Genomic DNA, 21,595 nt, shown 5'->3' with positions numbered 1-21,595 from the left:
CAATACTTGTTTATTTCCTCCAAACTGATTCCACCAGTCGTAGAACCATTGGGGAATTACATCGTCTTTATCTGCTCTGAATATTTCATGAACCAAGAGTGAGTATTGGACCTAACATACATAAAGTTGTACCAGGCCACCTTCTGAGGTCGGTGATTTGTCGACAGAGGAATGGGTATATGTAGGTGATCTACATACCATTCAAATGGGCTTAATATCCTTTTGATTGTAAACTTTGAATATTGAATATTATTGGGATCACATATATCTGCTAATTTTTACTAGATTTGCAATAAATCCATATCTGTTAATATGAACTCATAATACCTTTGGGTCTTGAGGGAATAATCTATCTTAACATAGTCCCAATTTGTATAACAAGGCTTTAACAATTCTGGTACTCAAAAATTTTTGTACTTTTTATCAAGTGCCATTATCGGCAGTACCTAAAAAATTACTATCTGGAATTGCTCTTTATCAGGAATACTCTGCTCTTCTTTTCTTTGCAGAGTGGTTGGAGAGACTTCTTGCGAGTAGGTCTCTGGTGGTTTCATCCCATAACTATCTTTAGTTTGAATGGCAATATTTTTATTAGCTAATGAGTATTCTTCCTTAAATATCTGTTTAAGTGGCTGCATTCTGTGTACACTGGTAATAGGGTTTTGGCAGGGATGGAAATTCTGCCAGGACTGAAAAACTATTTTCTGACCTTTTATTTGACTTTGTATCTTCTTCAGTGAAAGGTCTTTTCATTTTTTCCTCTGGTCGAAAAGGATGGAATGGAGGTCTTAACCTTAATCCTGGTGTTCCAGGTCTCATAATTTCCCTGTAGAAAAATTTTGTTAAAATTTTTGGGAGAGAATTTTTCTCTTTATAAAATCGAATTTGCGGACATTTTTATGAAATAGTTTTCGAAATTTGATAACTCATAATACTATAAAATTTTCCTTTAATAGTGGATTAGTTTTTCTCTAATCCCTATTGGACTGAATTTTGTCTAAAAATAGTTTGATTTTTTTATAAAATCACTTTCTTCTTTTGATATACTGTTTAGATAGGGGAAAATAATCCTTTTCCCAAAATTAGTGTGGATTCCATCTAGTTTGACAATATAAGGTTTTATTTGAGTGATAAAAGAAAGACCTAATATTATCTCTTCATTGATATCTCTAGTGATTACAAAATTATTAATAAAACAAACTCCGTCATTGCAAATACGGTCTTTGGGGAGTCTATAATTTATTTTTAATTTTTCCCCTTTAGCGGAGAATAAGTGTGTAGTACCTTTTTCTAGGTACTCTATAGGAATTAATCCCTCTATAACGCAATTTTTATCAGCACCTGTATCAAATAATGCAATCTTATGAATTTTATAATCTTTATTGATAACTATAGTAATTGGTATATGGTAACTTTGTGGTTTAACTATAGTAATTGTATAAATTCCTGATTTGTTTATAGGAAGTTTTTTCAGAGATTCTATTTCTAGAGACTTTATTTCTTTATTGTCATTATTTACTCCTGATGTTTCACCATGCTCAAACTGGTGTGATTTTGAGTCTTGGTTTGGAGTTAAATCCTTTAATATTTTATTAGCAAGTCACTCTATAAGTCTTTCATTAACTTGCCTAAGTTCTTCTTTTAGGTATAATAATTCTATCTGAAGATCTTATATTATTGTTTCAGATTTATGTTCTTTAAATTTATTTAGTATATTTTTCATATTAAAGGGTTTAATAGTTTCTTTATTATCAACTTGTTAATCAAGAACAATATCTTTTAAGGCTATTAAATATTTTCTCATAAGTGTTGGGTCTTCTAGATTATCTATCATGTCAAATAAGGCCTCTTTCTCTTTATTATTATTGGTGATAACATTTATACAATGACTATCACAAGTGCAAATTGCACCGCTACAATTACAATGGTCTGTTAATTCACTACTATCTGAACTGTATGCAACATTAAGTTGATTATCATCACTAAAACTTTCGTCACAAGAAGAACTATTTTCATTTTCATCAAGTATTGAATATAATTTATCTTTAACGTCGTTTTCTAATTTTAACATATTTAACTTGTCTTTATTTTTATTTAAAACTCGACAATCTTTAGCCCTATGTCCAGTTTTACCGCAGTTTCAACATGTTTCATTATTGGTTTTATTTTCTCCCTTATAAGCTTTTTTAGACTTTTTAAATCGCCTTTTATAATAATGAGATTTTTCAGATTTATCTTTATAATTTTTATGTTGTTTTTTAATCTTTTTGGTAGCTTTCTTTGAAGTGGCTGATATTTTTATATAACCAAAGTCTTTGTAAAAACTTCCTAGCTGATTGGGAGTTATTTTATTATCTCTTTTTAGTTGATTTTTAAGCTTAATATCGGTACATATATCTAGTCTTGTGACATTTATAAAACTTATAATATCACCATAGGTTAAATTACTATAAGGAATTTTTTCCTCAAACCTATCATTTAATTTTGTTCTATCCTTTTCTGTAAATAATGTTGGTAAGCCACTTATAAATTTTTTCTTCCAATAATCATGATTACAATCTTCTCTAATCTTGACTTTGTTGAGGAAAACATCTTTATACCATCTAAAATCGTCTAACTTTGGACATAATAGATTTAATAATATCTCTAATCTTCTATCTTGAAAAAGTTGAGGATCTCCTATAAAATATTTAGCTATACTATAAATCAAAGCGGCAGTGGCATCTTCTAAGACTTGACTTTCAACTATTTACCCTGTTGACTCAGTCTTAATAGTTTGAGTAATAGTTGTAGCATTTAAAATGCTTTGTCTATTATTATCTGTAAGGTAATCATCCCACCAATAATTTATGGTACTTGTAAAACCTAAAATAATCATAAACATTGTTTGTTTATCTGACATTCTGGCAATTTTATATGTCATAATGGTCATTCCCATTTTATGTAGTTTATTATATATTTGATGTTCTGCTAATCCATCAATATTCCATTCCGTGACTTCTTCTCCAGAATGTGAAGTATGAGATAAAAATTTATTTTCTTCATACTGCATATCCAAAAATGTGGGCTTTTCATAATAATTCTTTTTTAATGAATATTTAGAGCTTAGTTTGTTAATTTCATAATATTTTTTTCTGATAAAGTTCTTATAACCTTGTCATTTGTGACTTTTAATTCAGATTTTAATCTTTCATTAATTTTTTCTAAAATATCATCGGTTACTTCAAACTTTTCTTCAAATTTAGAAAATTTATCTTTAGAAAATTCTAGTAATTTAAAAATTGGATGATTTTTTAATTTTTTATCATAAAGAGAAGAACTCAGTTTATCTTTAAAAGTTGATTTATTCTCGGCTTCGAGAATCTGTTTAGATACCACATGTAATAATTGATTTGTATAATTATTTTGTTGGAGTATTTTATTTATATTCTTGTTTGTAGGATCACCTTTAGTATCTACTATATCTAATTTAAAAGGTGAGGCAGTAACAACTATGCCTTCTACTGGTAGGCTAATTTCTTCTAACGGAGGAATTATTGATTCTACAATTTTATTACTAGTAGTATATCATTTATTAACAATCATATTTAACGAATCCTTTTGATCATCTAATTTTTCAGCGATTTCAAACAATTGAAAAAATTCAATATTACATCTTAATATTTTCATATCATTGCACCATTTTTCTCTAAAAGAATATCTTTCTTTTAATGAATATTTTTGTTTATTCCATTCCTTTTTAATAGAATTTTCTGTATTATTTCATAATTTATCTAAATATTCAAAGTCATGTTCAAATATTACATCTGACCTAATCATGCATAGAGAATTTCTTACTCCTAGCAGTTCACTAGAAGTGGGACTTATTAATTTTTAATCTTTAAAATTTGTAGATTCATATTCTACTTTTGGAATTGTTTTTTGAGAAATCAACTCCTTTTAATTTTCTTTCAATATCTTCTAATTTTACTTCTCTTTCTTCTACAGACTTGTGAAAAGGACATTCTTCTACTGGAAGATGCTTGGTTAAAAGATTATGATCTTAGAAATTTTAAATCTATATATCCATCGGGATATTTACTACTTGTTCAATATTTGAATTTTCTTCTTCTATTTCTGGCTCCGTTGTGGAGTCGAAATGCCAATTACTTTTATTAATACATCATTTCATTTTATCATTTTGGGGACAAAGGTATTATTATGATTATGGTTTGCTTCCATAAGCATGGTAACTCCTTTATTACTAACTATTTTATCCTTAGGGGCTAAGGTTGTTTTAATTAATCTGTAATATACTCTATATATTATTGTTATTTCTCTTGTATTTACCTTAATATTCATGTTTTTTGTTTTAACATTTAATGTTAATGTATCCATAATATTTTGATCATTAATATCTATAGAAAAATTAGGATAACAATTAAAGTATATCGGGTCATTAGCGAGATTACTTTGTAATATGCTAATAATGAATCATCAAAATTTAATAATCCATTATCTCTTAAAAGTAGACATATAGGTACATGTAAACCTAATTGATATAATGGTTTAACTGCTACTTGAACAAGACCTATGTGAAGGAACTTGTAATTTTTTTTATATCTATTAATATCTTCAACTACTAATAATTTAATAGTCTCAATATTTCTATTAATTGCAACAGTGGATTCGGAAGTTCTAATATTATAATTTTTAACAAAATCAAAGTGTCCAGTTTTATAGATTCTATTAAAGCTTTTTTTTGGAATATTCCAATTTTGTAAATCACTTTTTATTTTTGCAATTTTATTAGAGATAGCAGAAATATTAACACTATTTATTACATTTTGGTTGGTTGGAGTATTTATAAGGATTTTTGCAGATTAGAGAGAAAACACTATCTTAGGACCAAAATCTACTTTAGATATTACTTCTACAATAGTTATTTTTGAGTGTAGTAATTACTAATTTTCTTCTTTTAAAATTCCTTTATTTTATTCCTATAGGCTTGGCAACGGGAACACCCTCCGAGTCTGGCTCTATTTTTCACACACTCAAAGCTAATTTAACGAAAAATTCTAGGTTTACCAAGGTCTAACCGATATTAAACGGCTACCCAACTTAAGGAATAAAACTAAGCACATAGAGGAAGAACAACAGTAATTACTAACTAGTAAAATGATTATTCCAAGAGTAACACTAATTTTGACTGGCTCTAGGATAATGTAACGCTCTTGCCGCTCCTACTCATACTCACACTCCCTCCCGGGAAACTTGGATCTGATACCATTTTGGGGGACGCATCGAAATAACGGAGAGCAAAATAACATTTTAAAATAATTTAATCTTTGAAAGTATTTTTAAACTTTCAAATTAAACTTTAAAACAACAAAATAAGAACAAAATAATCTAAAGCAAAATTAATTAAAACAGTAGAGAACTTTATACATATAAAAACTTTTTATTGATATGGGAAATGAGAGAACTTTACAAAGAGAGATGGAAAATATGAGAGATGGTAGAGAGTTTTTCTAAGTTGTGAAAATTTAATAATGCTCCATGTTATTACAAGTTGAAAGCCTTATAAAGAGGCCTCAAAAATATTGAGTAACATCTATCCTTTTTACAGCTGTTCATACACGAATATGTGTTATTTCTTATACACTTGTCTAGTGTATTTCAAAGTTATCTTGTACTTGCCTTTGCCGCTTTTGAAGAGATGTTCCTTTTGAATCTTTTGAAAAGGTTTTTTGGCCTTTTTTTCTTTTTGTCTTCTTGTTTTATGAAGACGTGTGTCTTGTTGTTTTTTGAGTCTTTTGTCCTTTTATGCTGTGAATTTGTGCTTTTTTGGCTTGTAGCTACATGGTTTTTCGGGTAGATGCTGTGGGGTCCATGCCATGGGGTCCACCTTTTATTTTATTTCCTTTGTAGAAGAAGTAATAGCTCTTGCTGCAGAGATATGTTGATAATTCTTCATGTCTTTGTTGCTGGCTCAGTATCTATTAACTTTTTTATCTGCTTTGAGAGGCGAGATTCTTTCTGTGATGGAGGACCTGATGTAGATTTATGTGATGACGTTTATCCTTTAATTTTGATGGACTAATAATATGTGAAAACCCTTTGGTAATGCGGAGATATTCTCCATGAAACTTTTCAAAATTGTATTTTTTTATCTGCTTAATTCATACTGATTTGCAAAAATATTCATCAAATTCATTTATTATAAAATACAGTGAAAGACTAAATAGGGTTTTGGGTACAATATTTAGAGAACTAAAATTTTACTGGTAGATGAGTTATTACCCATCCATGCTATGCATTTTATTAAATTCCATAATTTGGTAGAGCTATTAATTTGTAAAATATGCTTTTTGTTTAAAACATTTTGATAGATAAAATTTATTTGAGCAGTAAGTAGTGAGGTATTTTTGTAGTAATTCAACATTTTCCAGTAGCATAGATATAATCTGTTAAAATGAACTCACTAATACTTTCGGGTTTCGAGGGAATTATTTGCCTTATTTTGTACAACAAGGCTTTAATCACTCTCGTACCTTCGTATTTTTTATCAAGTGCCCTTATTGGCAATATCTGTAAATTTATTATCTCAAATTGCCTTTTATCGAGAATATTCCATTCTTCCTTCTTCTGTGGTGTGACTGGGGAGACTGCTTGTGCGTATGCCTTCGGTGGTTTCATGGATACTTTTGATGGTAGGGGAGAGGTAGGTCTGGTAGAGACGAAACTTCTATCAGGACTGTAAATCTAGTTTCTAGATTTTTATTTTCTTCGTTGAAAGGTCCTTTTATTTTTTCTTCTAGTCGAAAAGGCCTAAATGGAGGCCTTGTCTTGATTCCAAATTTTCTGAGTCTCCTCATTTTTTCCCTGAAGAAATTCTCTAGTTAAAAAATCTGGGAGAGAATATTTTCTTCCGTTATAAATTCTATTTGAAAATCAAAAGTTGATAGTAAAGCTTGTCATCTGACAAATATTTGTTTAGAAATTAAATTTTTAACATCCTTTTGTAAAACATTTTTGGCTGCTTTGCAGTCCACTCTTAGTAAAAATTCTCTATTTATTAAATCATCTTGAAATTTAGTAATACATAGTACTATAGCCAAAATTTTCTTTTTGATAGTACTATAATTTTTTTGAGTATCATTCCAGATTTCTGACATGAATCTTACTAATTGTTCAGTAGACTCTATAAAATCCTTTGTTTAAGGATGCCTCCATATCTAATGTCTAAGGCATCGATTTCTACAATCATAAGAGCCTCTGGATGCGGTATCTCTAGACATGGAAGTTTTTGAACTATTCATTTAATTTTTTGAACTGTATTAGTGTGCTCTATTCCCCAAGGTACTGGATTTTTCTTAAGATGCTGATAAAGAGGCTTACAAACCTGTCTAATTTTAGGAATAAAATCTGCAACATAGTTGAGACTTTCTAAAAATATTTGAAGCTGAGTTTTATCAGTTAATTAATCTAAAAATTTAGAGGAGAACTTTATGGCTCTATAGATAGGTTTATAGGTTCCTTGATATAAATCGTGATGGAGAAATCCAATAGAGGTTTGGAATAATTTAATCTTCTTAGCACTAACTACTAGTCCATTTGTTTGACAGTTTTTAAAAATGTTTGGAGATGTTTAAAGTGTTGGTCAATATCTTCTGAAAATATTAAAACATCATCTATATAGACTATAGAAATTTGACTATATTGATTAAATATATTATTCATAATATTTTGAAATTCAGATGGAGCATTTTTTGATCCAAAAGGCATTCCATTCCATTCATACTGTCCAAAAGGAACATTGAAGGTTGTTTTATATTTATCTTTTTCCGTAATTTGTATTTGCCAAAATTCTAATTTCATATCAAACTTGCTATAAATATTAGCTTTATAAGTTCTTTTAAGAAGGTCACGTTTGTTAGGTCGAGTACCTAATCCATTTTAATACTTTATTAAGAGGCTTGTAATCGATAACTAGTCTTGGGGCACATATTTCCTTTTCAGCACTATTATTGACATAAAAGGCTAAACAACTCCAAGGCGATTTAGAAGGTCAAATATTTTTTTAATCTAATAAATCATTAATTTTCTTTTTACAGTATTCCATTAATTCATGGTTCATTTGAATGGTTCTTGATTTTGTTGGAATAATCCTTTTGTCAAATTCCTCAATATAGGGTAATTCGACTAAGTGCCTTTTTCTTTTCCAAAAGGCATTAGGAAAATCCAAGCAAACTTCTCGCTCTATGACTTTTTGTAGATTTTTTATTTTTGCTTCTACCTCTGGGGTTTTTAAAGAGGATTCAATTCTTTTAATTTTTATTTCATCTTTTAAATAATTTATCTGTTGTGAGATTAAATTAATTTTAAAGACTGTTTTATTTTTTATAAGGTCACTTTCTTCCTTTGATAAATTATTTAGATAAGGAAAAATAATTTTTTCCATAAACTAGTGGTGTGGATGTCGTCTAATTCGACAGTATAACGTTTTATTGATTTATAAAAGGTAGCCCTAGGATTATTTCTTCATTTATATTTGTGGTCATTACAAAATCATTTATGAAGAAAATTCCATCATTACAAATGTGTGCATTGCATAGTTTATAATTTATTTTTAATCTTTCGCCTGTTGCAGAGAATAATTTTGTAGTACCCTTTTCAAGATACTTAGTGGGGATTATTCCTTCAATGATGCAGTTTCGATCAGCTCATGTATCTAATAATGCCACTCTGTGAATTGTGTAGTTTTTATTTATAATTAATGTAATTGGTATATGGTAACTTTGGGCTTTATTTTTTGTAATTTTGTCAATGTATGATTTATCTTTATTATTCCTTTCTATTTTTGATGTTTCTCCAAGCTTTAATTGGCATGGTTCAAATCTTTGATTAAACATTAAATTGTTAGTAAGTGATTTATTTCTAAATTTTTGCTTAATTTTTTTGGTGTCCCTTTTTAAGTATTAACTCTATTTGAAGGTCTTGCATAGTTGTTTTTGTTTTTTGTTCTTTATTTGACATGTCTCTCATGTCAGAAGGTTTACTTATTTCTTTATCAAGTTGTTGATTAAGAACAATATTTTTTAAGGCTATTAAATATTTTCTCCTAAGAATTGGATCTTCTAAATGATTGATAATATCAAATAATACCTCTTTCTCTTTGTTACTATTAGTGATAACATTAATATAACGATTATTGCAAATGCAGTGCGGACCGGTGTATTTACAATAATTAGCTAATTTATTACTGCAAACATTATTAATATTTTCTTTTGGAGAAAAACTATTACTTATGTCTTTCCTTTTATCTAAGATTCTGCAATCTTTAGCTTTATAATTTATTTTTTCATAGTCACAACTTGTACTATTATTATTTATATTATTAGTGGATTTTGATTGACATTCTGGGTTTTCTTTAATAATGTCATTGGTGACTCTTAGTTCAGATTTTAATTTTTTAATAATTTTTCCTAAAATATCAGTTGTTACTTCAAATTTTTCTTCAAATTTAGGAAATTTATCTTTTGAGAATTCTGGTAATTTAAAATTTGGATGAGTTTCTAACTTTTTATCATAATGGAAAGAACTTGGTATCTTTAAAAGTTAATTTATTCTCGGCTTCGAGAATCTGTTTAGATACTACAAGTAATAATTGATTTGTATAATTATTTTTCTGGAGTATCTTATTTATATCCTTATTTATAGGATCAGCTTCAGTATCTACTATATCTAATTTAAAGTTGAGACAGTAACAATTCTACCCTCTACTGGTGGGCTAATTTCTTCTAACGGAGGAATTGTTGATTGTATAATTTTATTACTAGTAGTATACCATTTATTAACAATCATATTTAACGAATCTTTTTTATCATCTAATTTTTCTGTGATTTCAAACCATTTACAAAATTCAAACATTACATCTTAATCTTTTCATATCATTGAACCATTTTTCTTTAAAAGAATATCTTTCTTTTAATGAATATTTTTTTATATACCTTTCATTTTTAATAGAATTTTCTGGACTATTTCATAATTTATCTAAATATTCAAAGTCAGGTTCAAATACAACATCTAACCTAATCATGCATAGAGAATTTCTTACTCCTAGCATTTCACTAGCAGTGGGACTTATTGATTTTTTAGCTTTTAAATTTGTTGATTCATATTCTACTTTTGGAAATTTTTTTTTGAGAAATCAACTCCTTTCAATTTTCTGAGAAATCAACTCCTTTCAATTTTCTTTCACTATCTTCTAATGTTACTTTCCCTTCTTCTACAGATTTGGAGATCGAAGGTCTAGAAAAGGACATTTTTTTACTTGAAGATGCTTGATTAAAGGATTGGGATCTTAGAAATTTTAAATCTATAGATCCATCTGGATATTGTATAACTTGTTCGATGTTTGAATTTTCTTCTTCTATTTCTGGCTCCGTTATAGAGTCGAAATGCCAATTATCTTTTATTAGTACATCATCTCATTTTATCATTTTTGGGACGAAAGTATTATTATGATTATGATTATGATTAGCTTTCATTAGCATAGTAGCTCCTTTATTACTAAGTATTTTAGCCTTAGGGGCTAAGGTTGTTTTCATTGATCTATAATATATTCTATATACTGTTTCTATTTCTCTTATATTTACCTTACTATTCATGTTTATTGTTTGAACATTTAATGTTAATGTATCCATAACATTTTGATCATTAATATCTATAGAAAAATTAGGATAACAATTAAAGTATACCGGGCCATTAGCGAGGTTACTTTGTAATACTGCTAATAATGAATCATCAAAATTTGATAACATATTATCTCTTAAAAGTAGACATGTAGATACATCTAAACCTAATCTGTATAATAGTTTAACTGCTACTTGAATAAGACCTATGTGAAGGAACTTGTAATTTTTTCTATATCTATTAATATCTTTAACTGTTAATAATTTAATAGTCTCAATATTTCTATTAATTACAACGGTGGATTCACAAGTTTTAATATTATAATTTTTAACAAAATCAAAGTGTCCAGTTTTATAGTCTCTATTAAAATTTTCTTTTGGAATATTCCAATTCTGCAGATAACTTTCTATTTTAGCTATTTTATTAGAGATAGCAGAAATATTAACACTTTTTATTACGTTTTGATTAGTTTGATTATTCATGAGGATTGTTGCAGATGAGAGAGAAAACACTATCCTAGGACCAAAATCTACTTTAGATGTTACTTATACAATAATTATTTTTGAGTGCAGTAATTACTAATTTTCTTCTTCTAAAATTCCTTTATTTTATTCCTGTAGGCTTGGCGACGAGAACACCCTTCGGGTCAAGCTCTATTTTTCACACAGTCAGAGCTAATCAACTAGAAATTTTTAGGTTTGCCAACGTCTATACCGCTATTAAACGGCTACCCAACTTAAGAAATAAAACTAAGAGAATAGAGGAAAAACAATAGTAATTACTAACCAAAAAAGTAATTATTTTAAGAGTAACACTAATTTCGACCGGTTCTAGAACATCGTAACGCTCTAGCCGCTCCTACTCATACTCACACACTCTCCTGTTAAATGGTGTAAATTTTTTATTGCTAAAAGAATTTCATATATTATCTATTGGTCCTTTGATATTCATAAAATCGAAAAGATGAAATACTTAAGCAAAACCATCAAGACTAAAGGCTAGAGTCCAACGGAGAAGCCAACAACAAGCTCATCCTCACAGAAGGAAGCACACCTCACCAAGGAGGAATAAAAATCAACTAAAAAGAGATAATAAAATAACTCGCAATGAACTAAGAAGTTTTTGTGAAGACTTTGGTTGTATAAAATTATCAGCCCCTTCAAAGAAGCTACCAAGAGCAGAGTTTTCCAGATAATAGATTTGCAGGTACTACCGATAATGGCACTTGATAAAAAGTACAAAAATTTTCGAGTACCAAAATTGTTAAAGCCTTTTAATAGTATAATTTTTAACAAAATCAAAGTGTCTAATTTTATAGTCTCTATTAAAATTTTCTTGTGGAATATTCCAATTCTGTAGATCACTTTCTATTTTAACTATTTTATTAGAGATAACAGAAATATTAACACTATTTATTAGTTTTTGATTGGTTTGAGTATTCATGAGGATTTTTGTAGATTAGAGAGAAAACACTATCCTAGGACCAAAATCTACTTTAGATGTTACTTCTACAATAATTATTGTTGAGTACAGCAATTACTAATTTTATTCTTCTAAAATTCCTTTATTTTATTCCTAGAGGTTTATGGGTCCGGCTCTATTTTCCACACACTTAGAGCTAATCCGAAGGAAATTTTCAGGTTTTCCAACATCTAAATCATTATTAAAAGGCTACCCAACTTAAGAAATAAAACTAAGAACATAGAAGAAGAACAATAGTAATCACTAACCATAAAAATAATTGTTCCGAGAGGGGACGGATCGGGATAACGGGGAGCAAAATAACAGTTTAAAATAATTTAATCTTTGACAGTATTTTTAAAATTTCAAATTAAATATTAAAACAATAAAATAAGAAAAAAATAATCTAAAGCAAAATTAATTAAAATAGTAGAGAAATTTATACTTGTAAAAACTTTTTATTGATATGGGAAATGAGAGAATTTTACAGAGGTAGATAGAAAATATGGGAGATGGTAGAGAGTTTTTTTGAGTTGTGGAAATTTTAGAATGCTCTCTGCTATTACAAGTTGAAAGCCTTAAATAAGCCTCAGAAGTGCTAACTAATATTTAACAACTGATAACTATTCACTTGTTCTGCACATGTCTCTGACATTTTTTCATCCTTATCTTGAACTTGTCTTTTGATGATTTTGAGAAGATTTTGGCCTGTTCTTCCTTGAAAATTGATGCCATTTGTCTTCTAGTCGCCATTTTATTTGTGGGGTCCATTAAGTAGCTTTTCAAACTTCGAAGGGGTTTGGGCACCTTTCTTTCAATTGAGGAGGTATGCCTATGTTATTCCTTATGGGTCCAGCATATCCCCTTTGCTAGGTTCGCTGGCATGAGAAGATGCAGTATCTAATAACTCAATAATTTGTTTTGAATGATTCTCATTATCTAGATTTTACATGGCTTCTTTGAGCTTTCTTCTTAATTCCTCCTTAGAGAGGTTTGCTTCTTTCTGTGAGGATGACCTTGTTGCTGGCTTCTCCATTGGACTCCAGTCTGTAATCTTGATTTTTTGCTTAAGTATTTGATCATTTCGATCTTATGAATATCAAAGGACTAATAGATAATATATGAAATTCTTTTAGCGATAAAAATTTTATACCCTTTAACATTTTTCGGTAGTGTAGAAATATTCTGCTCTACCTGGAACTTCTTAAATTGCTTTTGAAACTGTATAGACAATACCTATTTATTTCCTCCAAACTAATTCCACCAATTGTAGAACCATCGGGGAATTACAACAGTCTTCATCTGCTCTAAATATTTCATGAACTAAGAGTGAGTGTTGGGCCTAACATACATAAAGTTGTACTAAGCTGCCTTATAATCATACCAATTATAGGTCTGAGGTTGGTGATTTCTCGACAGAGAAATGGGTGGATGTAGGTGATCTATATACCATTCAAATGGGCTTAATATCCTTTTGATTGTAAACTTTGAATATTGAATACTATTGGGATCACTTAAATCTGCTAATTTATGCTCAATTTGTAATGAATCTATATCTGTTAATATGAACTCATAATACCTTCTGGTGTTGAGGGGATCATCTGTCTCCATATAGTACCAATTTGTATAACAAGTCTAGTTCTAACATGTTTCATTATTGGTTTTATTGTCTCCCTTAGAAGCCTTTTGAGATTTTTTAAATCTTCTTTTATAATAAGAGATTTTTCAGATTTATCTTTATAATTTTATGTTGTTTTTTAATCTTTTTGGTAGCTTCCTTTGGAGGGGCTGATAATTTTATAACCAAAGTCTTCGCAAAAACTTCTTAGCTCATTGCGAGTTATTTTATTATCTCTTTTTAGTTGACTTTTAAGCTTAATATCTGTATATAATTCTAGCCCTGTGACATTTACAAAACTTATAATATCACCATAGGTTAAATTACTATAAGGAATTTTTCCCTCAAACCTATTTTTTAATTTTATTCTAACCTTTTCTGCAAATAATGTTGGTAAGCCACTTATAAATTTTTCCTTAGAATAATCATGATTACAATCTTCTCTAATCATGACTTTGCTGAGAAAAACATCTTTATACCATCTAAAATAGTCTAACTTAATTTTATTCTAACCTTTTCTGCAAATAATGTTGGTAAGCAACTTATAAATTTTTTCTTCCAATAATCATGATTACAATCTTCTCTAATCTTGACTTTGTTGAGAAAAATATCTTTATACCATGTAAAATCATCTAACTTTGGACATGATAGATTTAATAATATATCAAAACTTCTATCCTAATAAAGTTAAGGTTCTCATATAAAATATTTAGCTATACTATAAATCAAAGTGGCGGTGGCATCTTCTAAGACTTGATTTTCAACCGTTTGCCCTGTTGACTCAGTCTTAATAGTTTGAGTAATAGTTATAGCATTTAAATGCTTTGTTTATTATTATCTATGAGGTAATTATCCCACCAATATTTTACAGTACCTGTAAAACCTGCTATAATCATAAACGCTGCTTGTTTGTCTGACATTCTGGCAATTTTATATGTCGTAATAGTCATTCCCATTTCATGTAGCTTATTATATATTTGATGTTCTTCTAATCCATCAATATTCCATTCCGTGACTTCTTTTCCAGAATGTGAAGTATTAGATAAAAATTCGTTTCTTCATACTGCATATTCGGAAATGAGGGTCCTATTCCTTGTGGGTCCAGCATATCCCAGTTTTTAGGTTCGCTGGCATGAGAGGATGCAGTATCTGATAACTCCATAATCTTTTTTGAATGATTCTTATTATCTATATTTGACAAGGCTTCTTTGAGCCATCTTTTTAATTCCTCCTTGGAGAGGTATGCTTCCTTCTGTGAGGATGAACTTGTTGTTGGCTTCTCCATTGGACTCCAGCCTTTAATCTTGATGGTTTTTCTTAAGTATTTGATCCTTTCGATTTCATGAATATCAAAGGACCAATAGATAATATATGAAATTCTTTTAGTGCTAAAAAAATTTACACCATTTAATATTTTTTGGTAGTGTAGAAATATTCTGCTCTACCTGGAACTTTTGAAATTGCTTTTGAAACTATGTAGACAATACTTGTTTATTTTCTCTAAATTGATTCCACCAGTTGTAGAACCATCGAAGAATTACAGCAGTCTTCATCTGCTCCGAATATTTCATGAAGCAAGAGTGAGTATTGGGCCTAACATACATAAAGTTGTACCAAGCCGCCTTATAATCATACCAATTATAGGTCTGAGATCGGTGATTTCTCGGCATAGGAATGGTTGTATGTAGGTGATCTACATACCATTCAAATGGGCTTAATATCCTTTTGATTATAAACTTTGAATATTGAATACTATTGGGATCACTTATATCTGCTAATTTATTCTTGATTTGTAATGAATCTGTATATGTTAATGAACTCATAATACCTTCGGGTCTTAAGGGGATCATCTGTCTCCACATAGTCCCAATTTGTATAACAATTCTGGTACTCAAAAATTTTCATACTTTTTATCAAGTGTCATTATCAGCAGTACCTGCAAATCTCCTTTCTCAAATTACTTTTTATCAGGAATACTCTGCTCTTCTTTCCTTTGCAGAGTGGTTGGGGAGACTACTTGCAAGTAAGTCTCCGGTGGTTTCATCGCATAACTATCTTTAGTTTAGATGGCAATATTTTTATTGGCTGATGAGTATTCTTCCTTAAATATTAGTTTAAGTGACTGCATTCTAGGTACACTGGTAACGGACTCTTTTGACGATACTGGAACGGTAGGTTTTGGCGGGGATGGAAATTCTTCTAGGACTAAAAACCTACTTTCTAACCTTTTATCTGACTTTTTATCTTCTTCAGTAAAGGGTATTTTTATTTTTTTCCTCTGGTCGGAAAGGCTGGAATGGAGGCCTTAACCTTGATCCTAGTGTTCCAGGTCTCATAATTTCTCTGTAGAAAAATTTTGTTACAATTTTTGAAAGAGAATTTCTCCCTTTATAAAATCGAATTCGTGGACATTTTTATAAAACAGTTTAAAAAGAATTTCAAAATTCGATAACTCATAGTGCTATAAAAATTTCCTTTAATAGAGGATTAGTTTTTCTCTAATCCCCATTGGACTGAATTTTGTCTAAAAATAGTTTGATTTTTTATAAAATCACTTTCTTCTTTTGATGTACTTTTTAGGTAGGGGAAATAACCCTTGTTTCCAAAATAGTTGTGTGGATGTCATCTAGCTCGGCAATATAAGTATTTATTTGAGTGATAAAAGGAAGACCTAATATTATCTCTTCATTGATATCTCTAGTGAGTACAAAATTATTAATAAAACAAACTCCATCACTGCAAATACGGGCTTTGGGGAGTCTATAATTTATTTTGAATTTTTCCTTTGTTGCGTAGAATAAGCGTGTAGTATCTTTTTATAGGTACTCTATAGGAATTAATTCCTCTATAATGCAATTTTCATTAGCACCTGTATTAAATAATGCAATCTTATGAATTTTATAATCTTTATTGATAACTATAGTAATTGGTATATGGTAACTTTGTGGTTTAACTATTATAATTGTATTAATTCCTGATTTGTTTATAGGAAGTTTTTCAAGAGATTCTATTTCTAGAGACTCTATTTCTTTATTGTCATTATTTACTCATGATGTTTAACCAAGCTCAAACTGGTGTGATTTCGGGTCTTGGTTTGGAGTTAAATCCTTTCATATTTTATTAGCAAGTGACTCTTTTTCTAGATTACTAAGTCTTTGTTTAACTTGCATAAGTTCTTATTTTAGGTATAATAATTTTGTCTGAAGATCTTGTATTGTTGTTTCAGACTTATGTTCTTTAAATTTATTTAGTATATTTTTCATGTTAAAAGGTTCCATAATTTATTTATTATCAACTTGTTAATCAAGAACAATATCTTTTAAGACTGTTAAATATTTTCTCCTAAGATTTAGGTCTTCTAGATTATCAATCATGTCAAATAAGGCCTCTTTAACTTTATTGTTATTGGTGATAACATTTATAGAATGACTATCACAAGTGCAAATTGCACCGCTACAATTATAATGGTCTGTTAATTCACTACTATTTGAACTGTATGCATCATTAAGTTGATTATCATCACTAAGTCTTTCGGCACAAAAAGAACTATTTTTATTTTCATCAAGTATTGAATATTATTTATATTTAAGGTCATTTCCTAATTCTAACATATTTATCTTGTCTTTCTTTTTATTTGGAACCTGGCAATCTTTAGCCCTATGTCCAGATTTACAACAGTTTCAGTATGTTTCATTATTATGTGTGTAGTTTGCTGAATTTTAACAATCTTAGACATACGGGTGAATGTGAGGTTGACTATACCATGGGTATCATTCTAAAAATAGGGATGCCTAGATTGAGGTTGTGGTTACCAAATGTTGAACATGCCTATTAGGTATTCGAAAGAATCAATAGGTGAAAGTTTAGGGTTTTGTTGAAAGACTAGCATCAAAATCAATAACCAAACCTACCCATATTTGACTTACTAAATTGATGTTGATTTCTAACACCCACATATCACTCCCTTAGTAATGCATAATTCTAAGATCCATGCATACCCGTTAAAACTCTAATTATTGAATATCCCATCTCTTTACGAATACCCATGAGTTTATGGGATATTCAACATACTTCTTCAAAGGATTAATCAACCCTTTTATAGGCATAATTTAGCGTTGATGTAAAGTAGCATCCAAGAACTCTAACAGAATTTAAATTATTCTTGTAGAGTTCTACAATATTTCGATGTCTACAAATTTTCTCTACTTCAAGGCTTGTTGACGAGTAAGCTTGATGAAACTCAAAGACGAGTCTTGAAGTACTCTTTGATCTTCGTAATTTTTTGGCTCCAGATTTACAGATCATATTTGTGAAAGAAGAGATGAAGGGCATATTTTGTCCCACTGGATGTGCCAATTTGTTTCCAACAAATTTTTACAGTTATAGAAATAAATTGCAATCACAAATAAAATATGAAAAAATATAGAATTTTTATTGATAAACGATATGGGTACAAATTTGTTCTTTCCTTGATTCTTCTCTATTGATTTTCCACATAATTTGAGGGCTATCAGTAGCGTATTTCTAGAACATAGGAATATGTGGATTTGATATTAATTTTCTCCATAATTCAAGGGTCTCTAGTCTCCTCTTTTGAGGTTTTCAACCTATCAGACTTTTATTTGAGTCGTACACAGTTTATACTCTTGTGGATCAGGAGTGAACATGCAGTTTATACTCGTGCCTTAAGGAGTGTCATCTTCCTTCAAGGATAGTACTTCTTCAAGAACTTGGTGTTGATAGGACCAATTTTCACGCCATCTACATCGACAAGCTTGTACGCACCATTTGAATATACTTCTTGTACGACATATGGTCCATCCCACTTTGGGGTGACTTCGCCCCCAGACTTACGAGAAGCAATAATGGGCCTTCTTACTACAATGACTTGATCTCCAACTTGAAAGCACCTCAATCAAACTCTTTTGTTGAAAGAACGAGATAGACGGTCTTGATAATATTTAAGATTTTGCTAAGCCTCCAGCCTCTTCACATCAAGAAGACTCTGCAAGATGCAACTTAGCATTTTTTTCATCGGAGAGCCCTTCTTGAATATCCAGCCTTAAAGAAGGTATTTGACAAACAAGTAGTAGGACTGCTTCAACTCCAAAAGCAAACGTGTATGGGGTTGCTTGTGTTGGTGTGCGGTAAGTCATTCTATATGCCCATACAGCTTCTTCCATTCGCTCATGACAATCTTGTTTTGACTTGGAGACAACTTTCTTCAATAGATTGCATAAAGTCTTATTAAATATTTCAGCTAGTCCATTAATGGCAGCAGGGTACATGGAATATTTTCGCTGCTTAAAACCAAAGAGATCACTAATATTATTCATCAGCTTGTTATCAAACGACTTGGCATTGTCAATTATTATGTACTGAGGAATTCCAAAGTGGTAGAGAATATTCACTTGGATGAAGTTCCCAACGTTCTCCTTCTTTACTTCTTTGAGAGTAACAGCTTCGGCCTATTTGGAGAAGTAATCTGTTGCTGCCAAGATGTATAAATGTCCACCAAAAAATTTTGGCAGTAGTCAAACAACATCCAGTCCTCAAGCATTGAATGAACAGGACTCAATAGGTGGGTGCAATATTTCAGGGTATTGATGTATGAAATTTGCATGGAATTGGCAAGCCTTGCATCTTCTATCATAGTCTAAGTAGTCTTTCACCATCGTTGGCCAATAATACCCCATCTTTTTAATGTGAAAATAAAGCTTCAGTCCTGATTGATGATATCCACAAACTCTCAAGTGTGCTTCTTGTAAAGCTTGAACTGCTTCTTCCACTCCCAAACACCACATGAGTACTCCTCCAAATGATCTTCTATATGCTATGTATTTGTAGTAAAGAAAGTGAGGTGCACAATGACGGATTTCAGTCTTTCTTCTTGGACCCTCTGAAATTATACCATAACACAAGTAGTCAATGATAGATTGTAGCTAATCTTTCTTTGTAGATTTAGACACGACGATGAGGTGTTCAACCTTATTTTCTACATCCTCATCCTTATTCGGTGGTGGTACAACCCATTCTTTACGGATAATAGTGCGTGTCTGATTCGAAAGAGTTAGGGTTGAGGACCAAGCAGCTAGTGCGTCAGTTTGCTTATTTTATTTCCTTGGCATATGTTGGAGGGTTACTTCTCTAAGCCATCCCATTAAATTCAGCGTATAATCATGATATGGCCTTAGCTCAGGCTTTTCCTAAAAGTTGTCTAATCACCAATTTGGAGTCACCAAAGACTTGTAATTGTAGTTGCTTCGTATCGACATCCATCTCAAGTCCGAGTATTAGCACTTGATATTCAGCAATATTATTGGAGCAATAATTTATCAAGGTAAAAGAGTAGGGGATGACCTCTCCTTGAGGAATGACAAACACTATGCCAACACCAATTACATCTCAATGTGTGGCACCGTCAAAGTACATCTTCAATTGAAATCTAACTTCAACAATCATTGGATCTTCATCAGGAAGTTAATCAATCAATTCCCAATTATCAGTTATCGGGTGGTCTGCCAAGAAGTTTGTCAATGTTTGTCCTCTTACGTCCTTTTGGGATATGTACACAATCTCAAACTATTGAAGTTAAAGGTACCACCTTGTAAGTCGGTCACTAAGGACTAGTTTAGACATTACTAACTTGATAGGATTTGCCCTAGACATAAGATGAACGGCATGAGCTTGAAATTAGTGTTTCATTTTTTAGATTGAAAAATCCAATACCAAACATAAATTTTTAAATGAAAAATACTTCAACTCATTTGGTGTCATCGTTCTGCTCAAATAGTAAAGAAAGTTTTCTTTCCCTTCACTATTTTCTTGAGCCAATAGTTCTCCATCTGACCTTTTTTGTGCTGCGATATAGAGTATCAATGGTTTTCCAGGTATGTGTCCTGCAAGAAATGGAGGTTTCATCAAGTATGATTTGATACTCTTAAAGTCCTTGGTACAACCTTGGTTCTATTCAAATAGAGTATCCTTATTCATGATACAGCTAAATGGTTGACATTTTCCAGCCAGGTTTGAGATAAACCTCCTTAAATATGCTAGCCTTCCTTGAAAGCTTTTTAACTCGTGAATGCTTCAAGGCTCAAGCATCTTTAAAATTGCATCAACCTTGAACTGATCAATTTTAAATACATGGTGTCGTACAATAAAGCCAAGGAACTTTCCAAAAATAACTCCAAAGGTACATTTCAATGGATTCATCCTAAGTTGGTATATTCGGAGCAGATCAAATACCATTTCAATGGATTCTTTCTACTCCACCTTCGAGATACTTTAAATATTGATAGTAAAAGGATGAGATAATTTTGTTCTCATGTATCCAAGTCCTACCAAGCAATATATTGTATGAAGTCTTGGCATTGATCATATGTATCAATACATTTGATCGAAAATCATCCATATAAATCCCCTAATTGATAGAGCCCATGGCTCTCTAGCCCTCTTAATTGAAGCCCTTGATCATCAAACGATTTTCATAAAGTTCGTTAGTAGCGATTCCAAGTTCCTTCATTATGCAAATAAGTAGGATATTGACTATACATCCTTCGGCTAGTAAGATTTTATTTATCTTCTTTCGAGAACATAACCCACCATGTACAAAAGACGATTGTGTAGGGTTTCACCAAGTAGGGGATCATCATTTATGAATGTGATTTTTGTATCACATACATGTGTTTCTTGGCTAAGAAGTTCAGTAGGCTTTTCAGCAGATAAAGGAACTTCTATGGGTAGATTCACCCTTTGCCCCTTCTTTGCCATCATTAAAACAAGATGCCTCAAGGTTGACTTGAACCATTTTTGCTGGAAAACAACTTGGTAAGTATT

At 30.6% G+C, this 21,595-nt stretch overlaps 1 protein-coding gene across 1 annotated transcript in view; it reads right to left on the bottom strand.

Annotated features, from left to right (window-relative positions):
- Positions 1-18,750: 18,750 nt before the first annotated feature.
- The window catches only part of LOC107841435, a 15,624-nt gene continuing 12,779 nt past the window's right edge, over positions 18,751-21,595 (bottom strand). The window contains exon 2 of the mRNA XM_047396263.1: positions 18,751-19,224. Within this exon, the coding sequence (XP_047252219.1) occupies positions 18,751-19,224 (474 nt within the window). The remainder of the gene's footprint in view (positions 19,225-21,595) is intronic.

Source organism: Capsicum annuum, chromosome 9 (genome assembly GCF_002878395.1).
Source record: "Capsicum annuum cultivar UCD-10X-F1 chromosome 9, UCD10Xv1.1, whole genome shotgun sequence".
NCBI lineage: Eukaryota > Viridiplantae > Streptophyta > Magnoliopsida > Solanales > Solanaceae > Capsicum > Capsicum annuum.
This window is presented reverse-complemented; position numbering and strand designations above follow the sequence as displayed.